This window comes from Camelus ferus, chromosome 25 (genome assembly GCF_009834535.1).
Source record: "Camelus ferus isolate YT-003-E chromosome 25, BCGSAC_Cfer_1.0, whole genome shotgun sequence".
Taxonomy (NCBI): Eukaryota; Metazoa; Chordata; class Mammalia; order Artiodactyla; family Camelidae; genus Camelus; species Camelus ferus.
Window position 1 is genome coordinate 30,844,013 of NC_045720.1, and position 21,334 is coordinate 30,865,346.

At 38.2% G+C, this 21,334-nt stretch overlaps 1 protein-coding gene across 8 annotated transcripts in view; it reads right to left on the reverse strand.

Moving 5' to 3' along the window:
• Positions 1-21,334, reverse strand: part of VPS13B (vacuolar protein sorting 13 homolog B) — a 627,764-nt gene that overhangs the window by 73,151 nt on the left and 533,279 nt on the right. For all 8 annotated transcript variants that reach the window (XM_032468222.1, XM_032468224.1, XM_032468221.1 and 5 more), the window contains 4 exons: positions 19,973-20,169; positions 15,313-15,494; positions 13,717-14,066; positions 8,356-8,517 (listed from right to left, as the gene is read on the reverse strand). In XM_032468222.1, the coding sequence (XP_032324113.1) occupies positions 8,356-8,517; positions 13,717-14,066; positions 15,313-15,494; positions 19,973-20,169 (891 nt within the window). The remainder of the gene's footprint in view (positions 1-8,355; positions 8,518-13,716; positions 14,067-15,312; positions 15,495-19,972; positions 20,170-21,334) is intronic.

A 21,334-nucleotide genomic window follows, 5' to 3' on the forward strand; every position in this document is an offset into this window, starting at 1 on the left:
CCAATATTCACCTGTTTGGATTTCAGAGTTTCTATGGGCCAGTAACTCCTACGTGTCTCCTGTTTTCTCCTTTTACAATGCGAGTGCCTACAGAAGCTATCCTATGCCTGTACCACCACTGGACACTTTTCTACAGCAAGAGATAACTAATAAAGCCCTCTGATCTTAGCACTCCCTCCTTGGGCATTCTTCTCTATTCCCAGTGCTACCTAGGCACTGATGAAAGGCCAAAGTTTTACCTCTAGGCCAGACTATCTTTTTGAGCTTCAGGCCATTACATTCATTTTGTCTACTCTACATGGCCACTTGGATGTGTGGTTAAAAGGAAAAAAGGAAGGAAAGGAACCTTTGGATATACAGAGCCAAGTTCTTAGGGAGGCACCTTATGAATGTTATCTCATGGGATATTCATAATAATATCTTAATTTTGCATAACAGGAAGCTGAAGCTCCTAGCAAATAAGACAATGGCCAATTTTACACAGCTAAAAAACTTTAGGAGTGAAGTTCAGGTATTCACAGCTTCAATTTTGTGCTTTTTCTAATATATCCTCTTTCCTGCCCTCCAAAGTAACCTAAAACTCAGCGTTTCCAAATGGATTTCAGGGACACCTTGCTGCGCTCCCACATCTTGCACCACTCTCTGTATTGAAAACACCGTCCTACTCAGTTCCCTGTTGCCAAAGGCAACACTGCCAACTTGTCCCCTTTGTCTGAAGCCTTGGAGTCAAACCAGGCTCTTCTCTCCCACAATCAATTACCAAATCCTGGTGATTATAACCTCTAAAATAACCTCCAAACAGATCTCTTGCAATCTAAACCTTCTCTTTAGCACTTTGAGGATTTTGTTCCACTGTCTATCAGCCTCCATTCTAAATAAAGAGAAGTCCAGAGTTACGTGAACTGTTGCTTCCCCTCTCGTTTTCTTCTGGCTGCTTCAAGATTTCCTCTTTACTTTTGGCTTTTAGTAGTTTCATTATTTGCCTGAGTGTGAATTTCTTTGAAATGACTAGAGCTTTCTGGGCCTGTAAATTTCTGACTTTCACAAAATTAGGGAAGTTTTCTGGGATTATTTAATTTTTTTTTGCCCCATTTTCTCTCTCTTCTCTCAATCTTTCATTGCAATTACTCATATATTACACCTTTTGAAACTGCCCCACAGGTCCCTGCAATTCTAAGTATTTTGTTGGGATCTTTTTTTCTCTCCCTCTCTTCTTCAGATTGCATGATTTCTATTGATCCATCTTCAGGTTTACTCACTTTTTTCTTTTGTCATGTTGTATTATTTCTACTGCTGAGTACCAAACTGCCACAAATTCAGCAGCTTAAAGTAGCTCAAATTTATCATCTCAGTGCCAGTGGGTCAGGAGTCCAAGCATAGCTTGGCTGGGTCATCGGCTTAGGGTCTCACTACTGCAACTGAGGTGTCAGCTGGGCTAGATTCTTACGTGGAGGCTCAACTTGGGAAGAATCCACTTTCAATCTCACTCAGGTTGTTGGCAAAATTTTTTTCCCTTTGTCTATATGGTGAGGGCTTTGACTTAATGACTGGCACTGGCAGCCACCTGCAGGTCCTGGAAGCTGCCCCCAGCTCCCTGCCCATGGCCCTCTTCACAGGCAGCCAGGACATGGTAATTTGCTTCTTCAAGGCCAGCAGGAATGTATGTATCTTTCTCTCCTCACAAAAGGGCCCAGTCAGTACCTCTTTTAGGATTCTTTAGATTAACTCAGCCCACTCAGAATTACCTATTTTTGATTAACTAAAAATCAAGCAGATATGGAGAACTAGAGATTTTCAGTGGGGAGAGTGAAGGGGAGGGGCAAGATAGGAGCAGGAAGTTAACAGGCACAAGCTACTATGTATTAAATAAACAAACAAGGATATACTGTACAGCACAGAGAATATAGCCAATATTTGATAATAACTTTAAATGGAATATAAGCTATTAAAATTTTCAATCACTGTATTACACACCTGAAACTAATACAATATTGTAAATTAACTATACTTCAAAAAAAAAAAAAAAAGAATGGTTAAAAAAACCAACTAATTTAGGACTTACATCCATAAAATCCCTTTACTGGTGCTATAGTCGCTTTAGAGTTACATATGTGATGGTAACTTCAGTTAAAAAAAAAAATTTTACATGTCTGATGATTCCAACCTCTGGGTCATCTTGGGGGGTTGGCATCTTTTAATTATCTTTCCCTTGAAACTGAGTAACACTTTTTTTTTTTTAAAGAAGTAAGTAACTCATTTATACTCAAACCGAAAATTCTTATATCTGGATGAGTGGCAGCTCAGACTAATTCAGGTCTTGAAGCCCTGGGTACAAGCTGCTTTCAGTCTGTCCATGCATGCATGCGTGGTTCAGCAGTAAGCCTACAAGCGGGGCTAAATTTAAACGTACTATCTTCCCATTCTCTGGCCTTCCCTTTTCCAGGGTTTTCTCCCCACTCTCTACAGCCTTGACTGCCTGAGCTCTTTCACCTGGTACCTTGGGCCAGAAGGACAACGGGCCACCCTTGCCTTGCTGCAACTGTAGCTGCCCTCAAAGCAAAGCCACACAGAACGGGTAATTCACTCTGTGCAGATTACTAGCTCAGAGATTCTACGCCCTTCCAAAATCTGCCTGCCTTTGTTCATCTCCAGAGGTAGTTGTTTAGTGTTTTGCTGAGAATTTATAGCTATTTGTCACAGAAAGGTCAGCCTGTTAGGCGTTTACACCAGTCTATGACTTCTACTCTGTCCTGGCTCAGGTACTATCGTCTCTCTCACCCCTGGACTCTGCAGTAGTGTGCATACAATTCTCCGAGCATCTTCTCAACCACCACAGGAATCGTTCCAAAATGCAGCTGTGATCTTCTGACTCCTCTATTTAAAACCCTTCAGTAGCCAAAAGCTTCCCACCACATACAGGTATCTCTCCTCAGAATGGATTGCCAGGCTCTTCAGAACATAACTCCTCCAAAAAGTGGTGTGCTGGAGCTGACTCATCCTTGCTTGTGAAAAAGAATTGCCCCCCCCCCGCCCTGTATTGCCCCTCCTGACTCCTCCCAGGGATAACCACTAGTTTGTTCTCTGAGTCTGCTTTTTTATTGTTGTTGTTATATTCACTAGTTTGTTGTATTTTTAAGATTCCACATATAAGTGGTATCATAAGTGATATTTCTCTTTCTCTGTCTAACTTCATTTAGTGTAATGCCCTTCAAGTCCATCCACGCTGCTGCAAATGGCAAAATTTTGTTCTTTTTAAATGGCTGAGTAGTATTCCATTGTATATATATACCACATCTTTTTATCCATTCATCTGTTGACAGACACTTAGGTTGCTTCCATATCTTGGCAATTATAAATAATGGTGCTGTGAACACTGGAGTGCATGTATCCTTTCGAATTAGTGTTTTTGTTTTTTTTGGAGACATATACCCAGGAGTGGAATTGCTGGATCATATGGTAGTTCTATTTTTAGTTTTTGGAGAAATGTCCATACTGTCTTCCTCATTTGCTCTTTCTAAATAAACTCTGATATGCATGCCATGTGCCACAAAACAGCAGAGGCAAACACCTGAAAAATGTATCAGTTTGAATAGCTTTGCCAACACGGAATATTTCCTTGCCTCCCTAAGTCTGCTTTTAAATTTTCAAAATTGTGACTGTGGCAACAAGAAATGTGCTCATTCTCTAGATATATGGGTACACATGCATTATATAAATGGATACGAAAAGAGCAGTAACTAAATAAGAACTACAATCTTGTTAATAAAATTGACAACTGGTTGGAATTACCATAAGACAGGAAGATACTCAAAATCCTTTACTCTCCCTTTTGACAAGAGAAAAAATGGTCAAATCTCACTTTAAAATATTTTTACATCCAAAAAAAAAAAAAGAACTGCATAACTTTCTGTCTATGTAGGCCAAAAACAAGTACAGCAAAAAATATTTTACTGCTTTGTGATAAGTCCAGGTTGATTATATGTGTTAGATTTAAAATATTACCTGTCACGTCTTAATTTCTGAAACATCTTACCAAGTTTTCAAGTGATCAGAATACCATTTAGACCAGAGTGAAAACAGTTTAAAATCATATATCTTCAGTCTATTTAATTAAAAAAAATTTTTAATTTAATTTTTTTTTATTGAAGTATAGTCAGTTTGCAATGTTGTGTCAATTTCTGGTGTACAGCATAATGTTTCAGTCATACATATACATATATATTCTCTTTCTTTCTTTTTAAATTTTATTTATTTTTTAGTCTATTGAATTTTGTCAGCTGAAGAGACCTGAAAGCAGGGGCTGGCAAACTAGGCATGGCTCATGGGCCAAATTTGGTGCACTTATGGCCTGTGTGCTCAGATGGTTGAAATTCTCAAATGGCTGAAAAAGGTCAAAAGAAGAATACTGTTTCGTGATGTGTGAAAATTGTTGAAATTCAAATTTCACTGTCTATAAATAAAATTTTATTGGCACACAGTCACACATTTGTTACGACTGCTTTTGTGCAGAGCTGAATAGCTGTGAGAGAGGGTCTAAAGCCCTGAAAGCCTGAAATATATACTACCTGGTCCAACACAAAAAAGTTTGCCAATGTCTGCCTGAAACGAATATATGATTTATATTTTCTTCACCAAATTTGATTACTGTGACAAGTATTCCCCAGATCCTCTGCTGCTCTTCCAAACTGATTCTTAACCTTGTGGCATTTTGCATTTCAAAATATCTGCAATTTTTACAAGCTTATGAAACTTTCTATTATATCCATTGTGAAGGAATATTTTGTTATTTCCTATAGCTCTGTCTAGAGCCCATTTCCACCTTGACTGATGGTTTGATCACTAAAATTAATTCCACAGGTCACTGGAATTCTGCAAATCTAAAAAAAATGCATCATCTACAAATTGGGCATGTTTTCAGGGTAAAAGCAATTGTAGTTCCTTATATACAAGACAGAGGCAGTCATTCCTAGTTCAAGCAGTTTAATCAGCCAAGAGTGCTCTCTCTTAACCAGTAAAAGAAGTTCACTTGAACAGTCTCTAAACACAAATCCTACTACGACGGAAGTGCCAGTGTATTTGGTTTGGCTAAATTTAACGAAACTTCCCTTGACCCTGAGCTGCAAATCCTGCCCATGTTCTGGGGAAAGATTCCACAAACTCACCTATCCAGTCCTTAGACTCAACCTCACGTAACGTGAAGCACTTCTCGGAAGATCAGTCCTTTGCTGGTTACTGCTCTCATCCAACCTGCTCTGAAGTCTACTGAACTGGGGGATTTAAGGGCCCTTTGTGGTGGCATATATGATTGTGCAGCTGAGCATGCTCAGTTATTCCCTAGGAAATAGCTTTGTTCTTCCTTTGTTTGTTTAGACAAGCAACTGCTGCGGGATATCCAGCGTTTTAAGTGATTCTGCCTCAGAGAATGTGTTAGAAACTATAAGGAGAGGTTATAACTTTTCAATTCTAAAAGGTTTTTCGCTTTAGCTTTCTGGACTTGGTTGTGTCCATGTTTCTTCCCATCCTATTGGGACTTACTGTTGTTAGCAACCTCCTGTGTGGTTCTAAGACATGTTGACCTCTTTGAAACCTTTCCAGGTGTCATTGCCACTTTCTTGATCTCTGCAATATAAGCTACATTGTTCAGTGGAGTTAAGTTCTATGAACTTTAGAAATCCTCCCTGAGACTATGAATTGACTAACGCCCAAGGTAGCATAAACACGCAGACACAAATGTTCCTGAGACCCAGCCTGCTGGGCAGCGCAGGATATGACTTGGAGCCTGGAAATGGGAACAACTTGCTCACTTGTGAGTCTCTGACTACCTCCAGGTGCAGTATGAAGCTAAGTGGCTAGTTTTTCAGATCCTCAGATGTAACCTCTCATTAGAACACAGCAGAATTTCCAATTGTGGATGTTAAGGAATTCCTTGAAGACCCTCTGGGCCCATTAAGACCTCTCTGACTTCAGAGAGTCCTAAAACACACTTCCTTCAGCATACATAGCTGTAGCAAAGAGACACTTTCCACGGAGTTGATCTAAGTTTTAGTGAAAGATTATAATGACATAGCTCATCTTAAGATTTGTATCCAAAAGATGCAGTTACAAATTAAAAAGAGAAAACAAAGTTTAATAGATACCTGTCTTTTCTTTCCAGCTTGTCATGAAAAGGTTCTTACTGGTTTTGGTTCTTAAAGCTTTGCAAAGGTTCATACTCATACTAAGGATCCCATGTTAGTCTAGCTTTAAGTGTGGAGTACTATGCTAGTGATTTCTCAGCCCTTTTCTTAAAACCTCTTAAAACAGCTTGTCTATTCTAACCGACAAATCATGCTGCCAAAACCTGGGAGAGTTTGACAGTGTTGTGGAAATAACACTATATTGAGAATGAAAAGATACAGGATTCAGTCCCAGCTTACCACTATCTTAGCTTTACATTTCTGCCTCTTTATCTATAAAATAGTCATAATAAAAATTCAAATCACACAGGGATATTACGAAAACAAAAGCAGTAAAAGTGCTTGAAAAAGTGCAAAAGAGTAGAAAAGCGAAAGGTGTACTGTGCCCATGGTCATCCATGCTTCTTTCCTGTTCATCCCCTTCCCATCCAGAAACTGTAAGTCCATCACACGAAGACTGCTGTTCCTCCACACCCCTGAGCCAGCTGTTTATACCGTCACCCTTCCTTTCCTGGCTCAGTGTCCAGGGAATCTTGAGGGTCACCGAGGGCCATGGTAGTCTATGCATCTAAAAATGACTTGGAAGGGAGTTGAAGCTTCCTCTGCTTTGCTTTCCACTGGCTGAGGGCTGCAGCTTATGTGTGTAAATGGGGGAAGTGGCTACAGGTACAGTGTACGGTCACACATCACCACACCTCAGAAGTTTCTTTCCTGTCACTACTAGTTCACTTCTGGGAATGCAATTATCATAGAAACCTTTCAAAGGGCTAAAAGGCTACACAACAAGTATTGACACGGATTGTCTCTAGCTGGTTGGAATTATAGGTCGTCTTTTTCTTTTTGGTTTATATATCTCATCTAGAGTCTCATTTGTGCAATTAATAAGAAAAAAATAATGATTTAATTTTGAAACAATTTTGAAACGAATCAACCAACTAATTGCTCTTTAATTATGTTACAAGGGACAAATAACCAAATAACTTAAAAACACTCTAACAAGGACATTTCTCAAAAGGAAAATTAGAAAATAAAGGCAAGTCATTCACTTTAAAAATACAAGCGCAATATCATATCATATATGGGACTTTTGTAAGACCTTTTATTAAAAAAGAATTTATGGCATTTTAATCTGCTGTTAGATTAACTAGAATTAAATAGATAGACTTAAGAAGAATTGCACTGTATTTACTTTCCCAAATTTTATACTAGTAGTGTGGCAGTATGACAAAAAAGCAAGTAAGAAATCGAATCTAGCTACTGGGGGAAAAAAAAAAAAAAGGGAACTGGGAGCCTGAGGGTATAACATACTCTAAAGCTGGTCTATAGCCCAGATGGGAAAACTTGTTCTCTAATCTAATGACTTTCTTTTAATTACAAGCAGACAGTAGTTTCCTTATTACCCAGAGTTTTGGAAATACATTATTCTTGTGAATACTTCCTAGGCTTTCTTTCACTCATTTAAGACCACATCTTTGTATTTAATTCCCCCTCAGTTACCCCTGCAGGGCACACCCCTCTAATCATTCCCATCTAAAGTGACAGGAAAATGGAATTATACTACTTGGAAAACAGACATCCTTCGGTATGTCTTTTCTCAGTGCTCCCTTGGGCATATTTTGCCATTGTGCTCACTTTTGCCGCAGATTGTGAGCTGTCCTTGGAAGGTAAGGACTGAGACTTCTCTGCCTTTGAATTCCCAGTGCCTAGGACATGACTGGTGCAGACTATGAATCAGAATAAATGAATGAATAATAATACCGAAGGCATCATGTTTACAGTAGTGTATCAAGCACAATTTTAGTGCCTTATACATATTAACTGATATAGCCCTCCCCACCCTATGAAATAGGTACTATTATCCCCAGTTTACACGTGAGATAACTGAGGCAGGAAAGCAAAGCGAGGTAATCCAGAGACAGGATCCAAGCCCACGTCCTGTGGCTCTAGAGTTAACCTCATAAACCCCCCGCGAACCAGGAGACATCCACTCCGCGAGAAGCACGGGGACACTGTGCTCCCCACTCTAAACATTTCTGGGTTTTGATCGGATGTAGCTATACTTTGCGGTTCCTCGGGAGACTTGAAAAGGGAAGTAACTGGACACAGGCACACAAATGCAGAATAAACGACTCCCCAACCTTAACAATTGCTGTGTTTGTAAGACTGTTTCTCCAAATACCTGTGGGGATTTGTGAGAGCGCCAGCTGTACTGGTGACTATGGAGACTGGCCAGCAGAACATTTTCATCGGTGTCCACCTGGCCAAACCGCAGTGTCTCCTGTGTGTCGTTACAGATCACAAAATGGCTGAAGACCAACTCCTCTACCTCAGGGCATTTGTTCTGAAAGAAAAAGAATACGAAAGCCAACGTGCATCAGGTTAATTGCAAGATGTTTGGCAGCTGTCTGCCCAGTGGCGATTGTTACAACACAGAAATACTAAAAGATCTGTTGTCATTAGCTCTGGTATACAAAGTATTCTATACTTCCAGGATAAGCACAAGAAAATACCTTAAAGAGATCTTAAATGTTCCAAGAACATGTTTTGATTTATATTCCTGCAAAATAAATCATATACACAGAAGAGTAAAAGAACAATGAGATCCCTCAAACTCGTAGCATTTTAAAATGAATTAACACGCTACAAAGACTGCTGTACTGGGTAGTGTGCGTTTTTGAGCAGAGTACCAGGGGCTAGAATTACCATGTTCCCGACCTTCTAAACTTGACAATCAAGACCAATTACCAAAGCCACAGTTTGTACCCTACAGAAAGTAAGGATCATTTAGGTAATACATCCCCAGATTCCTTAAGGGGGAGGGTGTGTGTGTGTGTGTGTGTGTGTGTGTGTGTGTAAATCTGCTCAGGGAGAGATGTAAATAAAACCATAACTTTCCCTCTATTGTTAAAGAGGCTGAACATACAAAACAGATCAACCTCAGAGTCAGTGTAAGCTGAGATGTAGTTTTCAAGAGAAATAACATTAGCTGAAAAGCAGTTGTTGGTGTCTGTTTCAGCTAATAATCAATCAGCTAATGTCTTCCATTAATCTAGCAAGACTCAGCAAATTAGTAACATGTTCCTGTGTTGATACCTCCTTCTCAGCGATATCTCTACAGGTTGCTATTATATCAAAACACTGGCCAAGTGATAGAGCATTTCTGGGATTACTCTTTTATCACTTTGGATAGGTTATGGCTTAAAAAACAATAAATGTACCTCTGGTAAAGGAAAACAATAGCTAAATAAACGATTAACTTGAGAATGCAACAAAAATATCTCAATTAGCCAATGACTTTGCAGACAATGGGAGCTCATATGTAACTGATGCTTCTCCAGTTGGCCTCTATTTCCTGGCTGTGGATCTAAACACTGTCACAATGCCATGCTCCATCATTTGTCATTTTACTGAGGGGAGGGAGAGTAAAAAGGGGATACATCACTCACGAGCATAGAGATTTCAGTGATCATGTGGCCTGAAGCCAAGGAGTCTATGGATGAACGTATTTGGAATCCAGCCTGGACCAAGACCTGACCTAGAACCTCACCAAGAACAGTTACCTAATCATCCAGAAGGCCCCCAAAGTGGGCGGGCAGAGCTCTCTAAGTGCAGTTGGTGAGGAGGCCCTGGAATATCTCATCCTTCCAGATACCCCCGAGGACTCCTGAGCGTTCGACCTGTCATCCGTCTATTCTCACCAAACCTCTCTATTCTCATGGGGCGGAACCTTGCTCGACAGCCACGCTCATCATAGATAAAAGAGTCTCTAGCTAAGTGAGACTGAAGCAGTTAGGACCAACAATTACCTGTTGTCTACCATACTGCTCTTTGCTGTGGCTTTTAATCATGACCTATGATTTCAAAACTGGACTGCCTGCAGGTTTCAGGCACCCTGCCTGATCCGACCCCCGCCGCATCTTGAACCACTCTCCATCTGCCCACTAGACCCCAGCTCCGCCAGCCCCTTCAGCTCCTCCAGTACCACAATGGCCCCCTTTCAGTTCATCCAACACATGAAAGTCCTTCCTGCCTCCGAGCCTTTCTTTTGCTTGGACCTCTTTTCTTCCTTGCTTGGCTAACTTCTTTCTACTCAGCTTTCAGGTTCCTGTTTCCAGGTCATGCCCTCCTGAGATCCTCCTGGACCAATTTTGACCCCCCTATTTTATGCTCATACAACACTGTATTTCACCTTCACAGCACTGATCCCTTCAGGGACTGAGTAATTATTTGCATGATTATGGTTCACTGTTGTCTCCATCATTAGACTCCACACTGCATAAGGGCAGGAACAAGATCTGCTACTTACAACTTTATCTCCTGTGCTCAGAATAATGCCTGGCGCATAAGTACTCTATAAACACTCACAAAACAAACACATGAGTAAATCTAATTTTTAAAATTATAAAACTAATATATGCTCCCAGTAGAAGGATTAGAAAGTGCAAACAGTATGAATTTTAAAAAAAAGTTTCTAATTTTATTTTAAGAGATATTGCTGTTAACATTTTGGTGAATTTTTTCCAGCAATTTTTCACTTCTGAGTGTCCCAGCTGCTCCCTACCCAGTCCTATCTTAGATATCTTATATATTTAAAGGTTTAGAAACCTTTAATCAAACTGGAGTCACAGTGTATAATTAGTTTTGATGAGATTTTTCCACTTAGTATTGTATAATTAACATAAACTGCTCTCCTTGTAAACATTTTTTTCTCCTTTAGGTCCAAGAGTACAACCATGAAGAAAGGGATAAGATTCCAAATTCCCACTCAGACAGACATCCTGAGATTGAAATTCAGTTTTCATAATGAATTGGGATCAATCTGCTGGTAACACAGAGGTTAAGTTACCAGATGGGGCTTGAGTGAAAAAAAAAAATGATATTACTTTCCTCATCTCTAAAAACTGACCTTTAATAAATGATGAGGGTTTTAGGAAAAAATGTAAATGAAAGAGCACAAGGGGGTTGTTTACATTTTTCTAAAGAATCCTCAGAATCCTCAGGGAACCGTTTCTCTACAGCTCCTTCATCTGTAGAGTTCATTATGACTTTAACAAGTTTAAGCATTTCTTAGAATGTTTAAATTCTAGTATATCATAAAAATTCATACACATTTTGTATGACATCATACAAGCTAAACCTCAGAATGCTCACTCAGATTTGTAATTAAAAGATGGCTTAACTATATTTAAGATTTGTGCTGCAGTGTTACACAGGCATTTGCAAGTAAAGAGAGGTATCATTTTGGTGTAAGGTAAGACACATGAATATAACTTTGATTTTTAAGTAAAAATCTTGAAATGCTATTTTGTCTAAATGTGGGAATGTGACATAGAAATATAAAGCAAACTGCAAGTGGCACTTTGGGTCCTTAATCTGGTTTCGCAAAACATTAATCATTTACGAAAGAGGGAAAAAACCTACAGCCAGAGAAATCGGACACTGATGAAGGCTTCTGTTAATCTTGAACTCATGACCTAAAGGTGAAAGGCCAAATTGTTTCATGCTTCAACTGTCTGGTCCATCCACACTGGATATAAATGACTTGTCTTGGATCTGAATATCCGATAAAAAGTATGTGGAGAACTCAAATAACTTATCCTGCTTATTAACTTCACTTTCTCATTGGGAGTAATTATACTCCATGTGAGCATCAGAACACAATAAAATCCAAGCTTGGGAAACTAATCTCTCCCTCTAAAGGGGATAAACCACATTCAGAACATCTTAGAAACAATGAACTTAATAACCCCTCCATAAGCCCATTTCAATGTCAAATGTCCTATAATTTCAAAGTAGTGTGTTTTGGTATTTATTTTAGAATACACAGGGTTAGATGCCTACCACATTAAAACTTGGTGGCAAGTACCCTTGACATGGGAGGAAACAAGAAAATTACAGCAACAATTACAGAAGTATATCCTCTTGTGGCTCACGTTAACATTGCCAAATCCCTGTATAAATCAGAACCAACTATTCATAGAATGTACCTGTCAGCAATATGCTACGTGACATATGGCTCTACTTAATCAAATATACAATTCCATTTAAAAAAAAAACTCAGAGTATTCCTTCAAGGCACTCTGTTAGCCAGTCAGTCACTCACACTCTGATGTGGTTTAAAACATTTAAATATTTATGCACCGTATTTTATTTATATGTATAGCTGTGTCTAAGAGAAGATTTTTACCCTGGGAGGAAACATATTTCTGAGGGCCATTTTGCAGTAGTTGCTACACATGAGTCCCCTTATACTGGCTCTGATACCAGAACAAAAATATCCTGGGTTTAAATGCTCTATCAATGAGTCTTTTATATTTTCTAGGTTTGTTTTTTATTAAATGCATTGTTCAAAATATGACAAAAAACAGAAATTGGAGCCATGGAGGTTTTTTTCACATCGCTATTCGAACCAGCTGCAAAGATTTAGATCACACTAGCTCTTATTTTACGCATGTCCTCTGCAACAAGAAAACCATGGAATGCCCTTAAAAAAGAATTTTAAAATATAAAACAGATGTGTTATCTTCTTTCCCTTTGCTATTGTAGTGCCATGTTAGGTAATTAATTCCTTAGTCTTGTATAGGTCTTCATGCATATAAAGAAAAGAGTTTATTCCCATAAAAATTCTTAAGTTAGGGAACTCAAGACCCTCCCCCTCTCCACTGCCCCATCCCCCCATGAGGTCAGAGCAGAATGAAGGACCGTTTCACTTGGGGAGTTGGTCCACACAAATGCATGTAACATACAAAATGTGGGGAAATGTCTCAGCTTAAATAGCAACACAAACTATGTGGAAACACAATACTGAAAATCAGTAAGGGAAGCAGAAGTGATTTGTTATTAAGTCACTGAGCATATCACTATCCAAACATTTCGTGAAATTATTTTCATACTAGTGGATGCGGGCATTTCCCCACTTTAAATACGCCATTCAAAACAGACTTTCCATCTCTTTTCTGAGGTGGCTGATTTCTGCCAAGAGATAAAAGTAAAACAATTACCAATCCAGAGACTTTAGTTAAAAAATCTGTTATCCGGTGCTTTTTTAGTGACTCAAAATGGCAGAATGATAATGGGGGAAAGACTGAGACTATACTGTGTTCACACATTTCCTCTCACTGCCTTTTCTCTTTGAAATGCTTATCTCTCAGAAAGGCTCACACAGGCTCTTCATTTCTGCAGTGGATGCTTAGACAATTTGATACATAGCTAAGTTGAAGCTTTGGCAAACTAAAGCCATAAGACTTGGAAAAAGTTTCTGGGAATATGTAACTTTCCACACAGATGTGGTACATTAGTCACAAAAATGTGGGCATGATCTCTGGTGCATGTGTAGAGAACCCACATTCTCCAAAGGTTTTAAAAATAACATGCATCACTTTGCCAAAACAGAGAAGGCCCAAACACTATGGTGCCCATCAGATTCTTCATTCTCTCGCACTTTTGTTTACGCGTAACTTATTATTAGAAGTGATAACATAGAGTGCCTAGTAAAAGATCACCCACAGACAAACTGTAAACTGTTCTAGAATGTGCATACCTGTTGCCAAGCTTGTACTGCAGTGTTTAGAGAATGAACCACATGTTGCCCAAAGTTTACAAATATAGAGTCAACCATGATGGCGGAGTCAACCAGCTTTTCTACAGCATTGCTGGAAACTGCAATCTGTCCAAAGACGCTGAAGGGTTTTACCACGCTTTGCATAGTAACATTTCTGCACTCTAGAAGTTTACAGTCTGTTTGAGCTGAGAACTGGATCTCCTGACAGACAGAATTATTGTTCCATTGTCGAAGATACATGTGTGGTTCTCTGAAGGAAATAATCATGTATTCCAGTTCAGATGGCACATTTTTATCAGAAATAAATGGCTGGAGGTATTGTGGTGGAGCTGTGGAGAGAATGAACAAGAAAAACAGCAATTGAGATGAGCTGATACTTTATGGATATAAAGAGATGAATTAATTTAAATTATTCCCTTCTTCATAACTGATTTTAATATTTGCTGTTACATAAATTCAAGCATTCTCCTGAAGATAATACAGTATTTTAATACCATTTGATATCTGCAGACAAAACTTTGTGCAATAAAGAGGTCTCTTAAATATATATATATACTTTCCAAAGGTTACATTCCTAGATAAAAATTTGATCACAAAAGACAACAAATAAAATGAAGAGGAGGTAAATATCAAAGGAGAGTTTTATGGAAGTGCTCTGTATCTACTAACCAAATCTCAAAACCAAAAACATGACCCAAAGAGAGTTAGAAAATGCAGGTTAAACTCCATTTTTGCTGAAAAGGCAAGATGCTTAATAGCAGCTGTGTTTAGTTTTAATCTGATTTTTTTTTCTTTTTCCATTACATGGAGGTTGAAAACCTAAAACCAGAATCTAAATGTATTAACTAGAGAAGGTTTGGTACTGACTTTTAGTAATAATTATTCATGTAAAATGAACAAATTTATAAAAGGCCACTTCTGGTGTGTGGAAACATTTTAATTTTCTACCTTACAAACTTGGAAAAGTGCTGGTCCTTTACATTATTTGAGAATTTGCCCATCTTTGGTAGGAGGTATTTGTGCTTCTGAAATAAGGTAATATCAAGTACTTTTGGAAACTATTTGCCATTAATGTAGTGGCTCAGTATAGAACAAAAACAGATGTATTTCTGTCAAAAAGATCACAATTAGAGTAATAGAAAAACTGGCGATTTTTGTATTTTCCTTGAAAATTCATTAGGAAGCATGCAAAATCATGGCAATTCAATATAACTGGTAACTTATGTAATAGGTCCATAAGATGGAGTTCAAGATTTCAACTGTTATATGAAATCAACTTCAGGAGATCTTTGCAAGTGCTCACTGTTGGCAGAAAGGAATGTTGCTTCTAAATATTTCCACCACCGTGTGGGTGGCAATCAGCACAGAAGGAGCTTTGGTTGGTGGTGGGGGAGATGGGGAGTGATTGGCAATCACATTCTGAAACATCACTAATACTGTGGTGCACAGAATGGAAACCTCTCCAGGCCTTTTTACTTCCTGACAATAAATTGGGTAAAAATTAACAAATTGTGTCTTAACAACACTCAGGACAAAATAACAAGTTTTAAGTAAATGTTACTCTGCTAAGAGTACCTGTGCCTAGCTGATCAAGGTGATGACAAAGATGGAACTCCAGGTGAGCAAACTGGAAAGAAATGCAAAGAGATGGGACAAACCACGGTGTAAAACAGGAGTCAACTCGGGTACAGGCAGCCAGGGCTGTTGGAGTTACAAGCTGGTCACAAGTGCTTTGGGAACCAGATTCACTTGCAGAGCTGTGGGAGATAAGTAATAAAAGAAGTTCAATAACCTAAATTTTCCAATATCATATAAATGTCTCTCTATAAGAGTTTTTAAAGCTAGGTCCCATAATCTAGTTGCCTCGCCTCAATGCCAGTAGAAGCATGAGCGCTGACGGGGAGGGACCAAGTACATCCCGGTAACTGTGGATCACTGATCAGATGCTGCCTTAATCCCCATCATAGTCTTTGGTCCTTGTCCTTCCAAGTCTGATCTACAGCTATGGTCACCTGGCTCCCTAATCCATGAAGAGCCTAGAGAAGAAACACTGTGGTTTATAATATCCTAGTGAGAACTATGACAGGAAAAACTGAAGAAATAAATCCTTGGTTTTCAAAGAACTCAGTCTAATTGGGGATTTAAAATATGTAGACATTTGCAAACATTAGAAAACAGAACAACCATCCAGGAATAGGAGAGTCAGAAGTGCTGCCAGGATGGCAACTGAGGAGGAGTTCAGAACGGCACGGGGTGAACTGTGTGCGGTTCTCAGAGAGTTAATCTTCAGCGGAGTTTTGAAAGAAGCTGGGAAAAGGCTGGTGAAAATGAAAGCTAGGTTTACTGAACGTTTAACTTCAAGGGGTTTAGAGTTATGTGGTGGTATTTATTGCAATGTTAGAAACACTCCATTGTATTGAAAGAAAACACAACTCTGGGTCACTACGTTACTGATGAAATGCTCTGTGTGAGAACGTATCTAACTATATTCTTAAAATTTCTATAAATGGGCATACTAATCCAAAAAGCCTTCTAGGAATTTATCTTTAGAGTTACAAATAAAGGTCTCATTGGCAAGGTAAAATTAAAACTTGTATTTATTCAGAAATTCCAAAATGTATTAGCTGTACATGTGTTTTACAAATCTGAATTCCTTCCCTTATACTACCTTTAAGAAGTGCTTAAAAATACTGGTATAGTGTTAGTCAAAATATTATTAAAAATCCAGGTGAGAGTTCTTTGAGATCAGTTTTAAAACAGCGAGTACGCAATGAGGTGTTTATCTGAAGAATTTTTCTTGCCATCTGTAATTTTTCACACTTTTGAGATTTTCCAAGATTTACTTTTTTCTCTCTTGAGAGTAGCAAATACTATAACATATTGAAAAAGGTTGCTAAAACATCACAAATATGCCACAAACTTCATTTATAACAAATTGATTCATTATTCACTTTTCCTAAATTAAACACACAAAGCAATGGTTAAAAAGGGATTTTTAGGTAGTCCCCTGGCTTGTCTTTTGGTTCAGCCAGTGGGAGGTGCCCACAGGGGACTGGAGGTGGGTAGAGAGTTGGTGGGGGAATGTATTCCCCTGGTTCCTTCTTAGCTACATCTCGCACATTGCTGCATCCTTCCATCAAAAACAGCTACAACCTGCTCTTAGTTAGTTTTGGTAACGGCTCAATCACCTGGTTCTTCAGGACTAAGAACAGGATGGCTCCCCGGGGCTTCTAGTGTCAGGCTCCTGTACTATCCCTTAACCTTGCCACCACTTCTGTAAATAATCTACATTAAACTCTCCTCAGCCTCCCAAGCTGAGTGTGCCATCTGTTTCCTGTCAGGACCTAGATAAAAGGGGTTTATTTAGGCTTCAGCAATGGGCAATGGAGATGGGCAAATACACACATGATGAGATTAAAAACAAATAGCTGAAATGGATATCCTGATCAGAGAGTAAATGTTGTATCTCTAGCTTCAGTCCAGTGCAAAACAAACAGGAGAAGTTTTCTAAAGGTCAATAATATTGTGGAAACTAAGCTCGAAGTTACTCTACTTCCAATGCTACCTTGAAAAATACAATCATTACCAATCATTCATTTTCATGTGATCAAGCAAAACATTAGTTAAAGATAGTGGAAAATAATTATTACAAATACACGGGGATTAAATGAAAGATGTCTGCATGGGATAAATGGACCAGAGTTTAAGAGACTTAAGTCTTTTGTCTCTAGTCCTTTGTACCAAAGGCTACCTGCCACTCCCCAGACTGGTTAGCTCCTGTCCATTCCTTAAGGCCTCAGCTTAGGAATCAGTTTCTCAAGGCCAAACAGCTAGCCAGGACTTAAACCAGGCCTGCTAACTTGAAATTCTCTATTAAATCGTGCTTCTATTTACATATACACAGTGATGCTATTACCACGAAGAACCTTACACTGTTGCACTTTTTGCCAAGTGTGGGCAAGATTTTTTTTTTTTTTTTTTTTTTTTTAAAGATTAAGCTTCATGGAACTTATTTTTAGGAGCTTTCTTCCAGTAGTGTACAATGGTCTAATGTATATCCTTCTCAAACCATAAATATTATTTAAGATAAGATAATCTCTAATCATAAAAGTGTCAGGTTTTTGTCCAGTTTTAGACTTCTCATAACAGAATACAGCAATTTCATTTCTACATGAAGTGCTGACATATTATCAAAGCACTGGTGTTTCTTTCAAGAAATAAGATGAAATTTATTGTCCCCTTTGAAAAATGTCTTAATAGTGTTATATTATGTTGATTTTCAAACCTCATTTCACTAATACCAATTTCTATCTGAAAAATGCTTAATGTCAAACAATTTAAAGCCAATTCCGAAATATTAGGCAAGTTGAAAAATCCCAGGTGAGGACAAAAGATCTGTGATTACAATGCCAAAAGCTTGGTGAAAAACTGCCTAAATTTGATTGTCTGCATAAATTTCCATTCCCTAAAGGTTCCACATTTCTGCAGTGCTAAGCTTACCACAAAGTGATTTTTATGAATGTTTCAGATTCAGAGGAATTAACCTTGTCTAAAATGCTTCTTTCAATGATGAAAATGCATTCTTTCATAATTAGAATCAAGAAATGTTTTCTAACTTGATACAAATAATTAAACTCAGGCTTTAAAAAGTCAATTTCATTCTCCACAGCTTTGTTTTATGAGATTTCCTAGGTAACTGATGCTTAGAAGAGGCAGTCTTTCTGTCCATCTGCTAACTCCTCACACGATGGGTGTTCTCTTCATTGCTGTGTTTCATTTGGGTAAAAACAAGATCCCACTGCTCTAATACATTTTCACCATTTTTACATTACTAGGTAATATACTAGGAAGGTAATAATTTTTAAAGAGCCCAAATGACCTAGAAATAGGATATATAAAACATATTATTATTAAGCATATAAAGTAATCAATGAAAAAGACTGTGGATGCAGAGTAAAACGTGAACAGAGGTTGTCTCACTGTGACACGATTATGGGTGGTATTGTGTTCTTTATTTTGCAAATGGTCTTCAATGAATATATATTATTACTAATTAAATAAAGCATTCACAGCTATCTATAAAATAGGAATCAGAATACAAAAATGGTATGCTGTGATTATAACCTTGTAAAGGCATACAGTTAATGGACAAAAATAAAGGTTAACAGAGAAGAGAAAACAGCTCATTTGTAGGGTGTTGGAATGGTGGATTTTTTTTTCTCTTAGTGTCAAAATGTTCTTCGGGGGGAAAATGGAGGGATTATAGAAAGGGAGCAAGATAATGCTAAAGCAAACTCACCAGGAGAATTGGAAGATAGGACATTGAACATGGTGGACAGAAAGATCAGCAAATGCCCACAATACGCACAGCACAGGACCCAAGAAACCGTTCACTGATGGTGATTTGGTTTCTTTTTCTTGTCATTTATGGGAGCATGAACAGAAAGATGTGAAAGAGATATGGAGCTGAAGAATAAACTGCTGAAGCCATTTTCCTCTACTCTAAGTGAGTGGATGTATTAAGCAGGCAAATATTGGAAATGGGGACAATCTGGCCCTGTTTTGCTACTAACCAGATATTTGGTAGGAGGTGTGGAACACGAAGTTCTGGGGACATGATTCAGAGTACCTGGCTCTAGAGAGAAATCATGGTCAAGTAGACTCTAGAGCTGGGTAGAACTCCGGCTATCTGAAATCCTTTGAGTATAAGTTATTTTTGTTACCCAAGTTTTCCTAACGTCTGGAGCTTTGTCTTTTTAAAAAGTTTTTTTTTTTTTTTAAAAAAACCACGTAGGAAGGAAATATCTCCAAAATTTATCTTTTTAAAAGGAGACAATTCAATTTACTTAACCTTTCTTTTAATGCCCCAGGGTTAACATTACCCATACTGATGACTGTGTCATTAAGAGTCTATTGAAGTGTATATGGCTCTTTTCCTCTACATTTTTTTTTGGTTCAGGATAACTGAATTTTTTTGTGGTTTGTTTTGGCTCTTTTGTATATATATATTTAAGGAACAGGTACTGAGAGCTCACAGTAAAACACAGAAATTTTAGTATACAGACTTTGAAGCATCAGTTTCTGTCTTGTTTCCTGGTTCTTATCTGTAGTTCAGCCAGATGCAGCTGCGAGACAGGGGAGACACAGCTAAGTGAGGGGTCACTGGATGAGATGACTTGACGATTGTTTCCTAGTAAATACCACTATTTCATTTTCTCTTTGTTCACTGAGTTACCTTTGGTCATCAGCTCCATTTTGGCTGCTGTTCAAGACAATTCTCCAAAGGTCCGAGGACACCAGTTTCTTCTGGTCATACACAAGATTGACATCTGGCAACTGCAGTTCACAAACTTTGCTTTCAGACAGGCTAAATTCTCGATATGCAACAAAAACCTTCTGGAGTTCATCCCAGTATTCCAAACTACAGGGAATCTGTAGTAAAAGAAAGAAGATTTTAGGAGCTGCAAACAGAAACTATGCTTCTGTATTTGTTGACATGCAAATTGAATCTTCATAAAAGTTATAACATTAATGAGACTTTTTAAAAGAGAATACAGTTGTAAAGGACAGTAGTTTAGGGTTTCTTCTCATAGTTATAGTCATCCTGTTTACCTACTTTATTTTAAAAGAACCATTCAAGAATAATATGTGAAAATAGCCAAGTTTTTGAAAAGAAATTTTTTAAATAAGAGAAAAAATGGGAAAAAAAATTCTACCAGGTATGAAGTGTTTTATAAAGTTAAAGTAATTAAAAGATAAGGTTGAAGTAGTTAACATAAAAATAGATAGAAGAAAAAAAATTATAAAATACAAGTAGATACACTGTAGCATGTAATAGAGGTACCATTTCAGATAAGCAGGGGAAGGATGGGAAATGAGGTTGCAGAACTGGTTAGCCATTTGGCAAAACCTAAGTGGGTCCCTACATCATTCTTACATGAAAGTAAATTCCAAAAGAATCAAAATGTTAAAAACTGAAAGCATAAGAGAAAAAAAATCAGTTAATATTTTTATCATAATAGGGTAGCCTTTTTTATGTATGGCATGAAACCCATGGATGGGAAAAATCCCACACATCATAAAATCAAATTTAAAAAAAAAGCAAACTAGGATAAAACAAGTAATATTCGATGATGGATCTAGGAATACTTTTGAAAGCAGAGCGCTTTTAGAAATCAGTGAGAAAATGTTAAGTAAGCATACAGAAAAATAAGCAAAGGTTGTCGTTGGAACCCCTGAATGATCTTCCATGTTCTTGCCAGGTGTGCAGAAGATGCAAGGCCCTGAAAGCTACTACTTGGGGCCACGTCTCAGGTTGTGTTTGCAGAGAGCAACCTTGAGCGATAAGGTCAAGCCTCTTTCCCGGACAAAGAGCAGACTTGCTCTAAAAGTTAAGGTGAATTTGACAAGCTCTATGTTCCCTGCAGTGCCACTGATCTCCTGCATGCAGAGCATCCCCCTGGGGCCCTTCTGCGTCGCCCATGGGATTTGGGAGCAAGAGGAACCAATGCGATCGTTATGCACATAGCACTTGCTGTGCTACAAGCAATGATGTTCTTTGTTTCTGACCCAAAAGTCTCATCTTCTGTCAGCATCC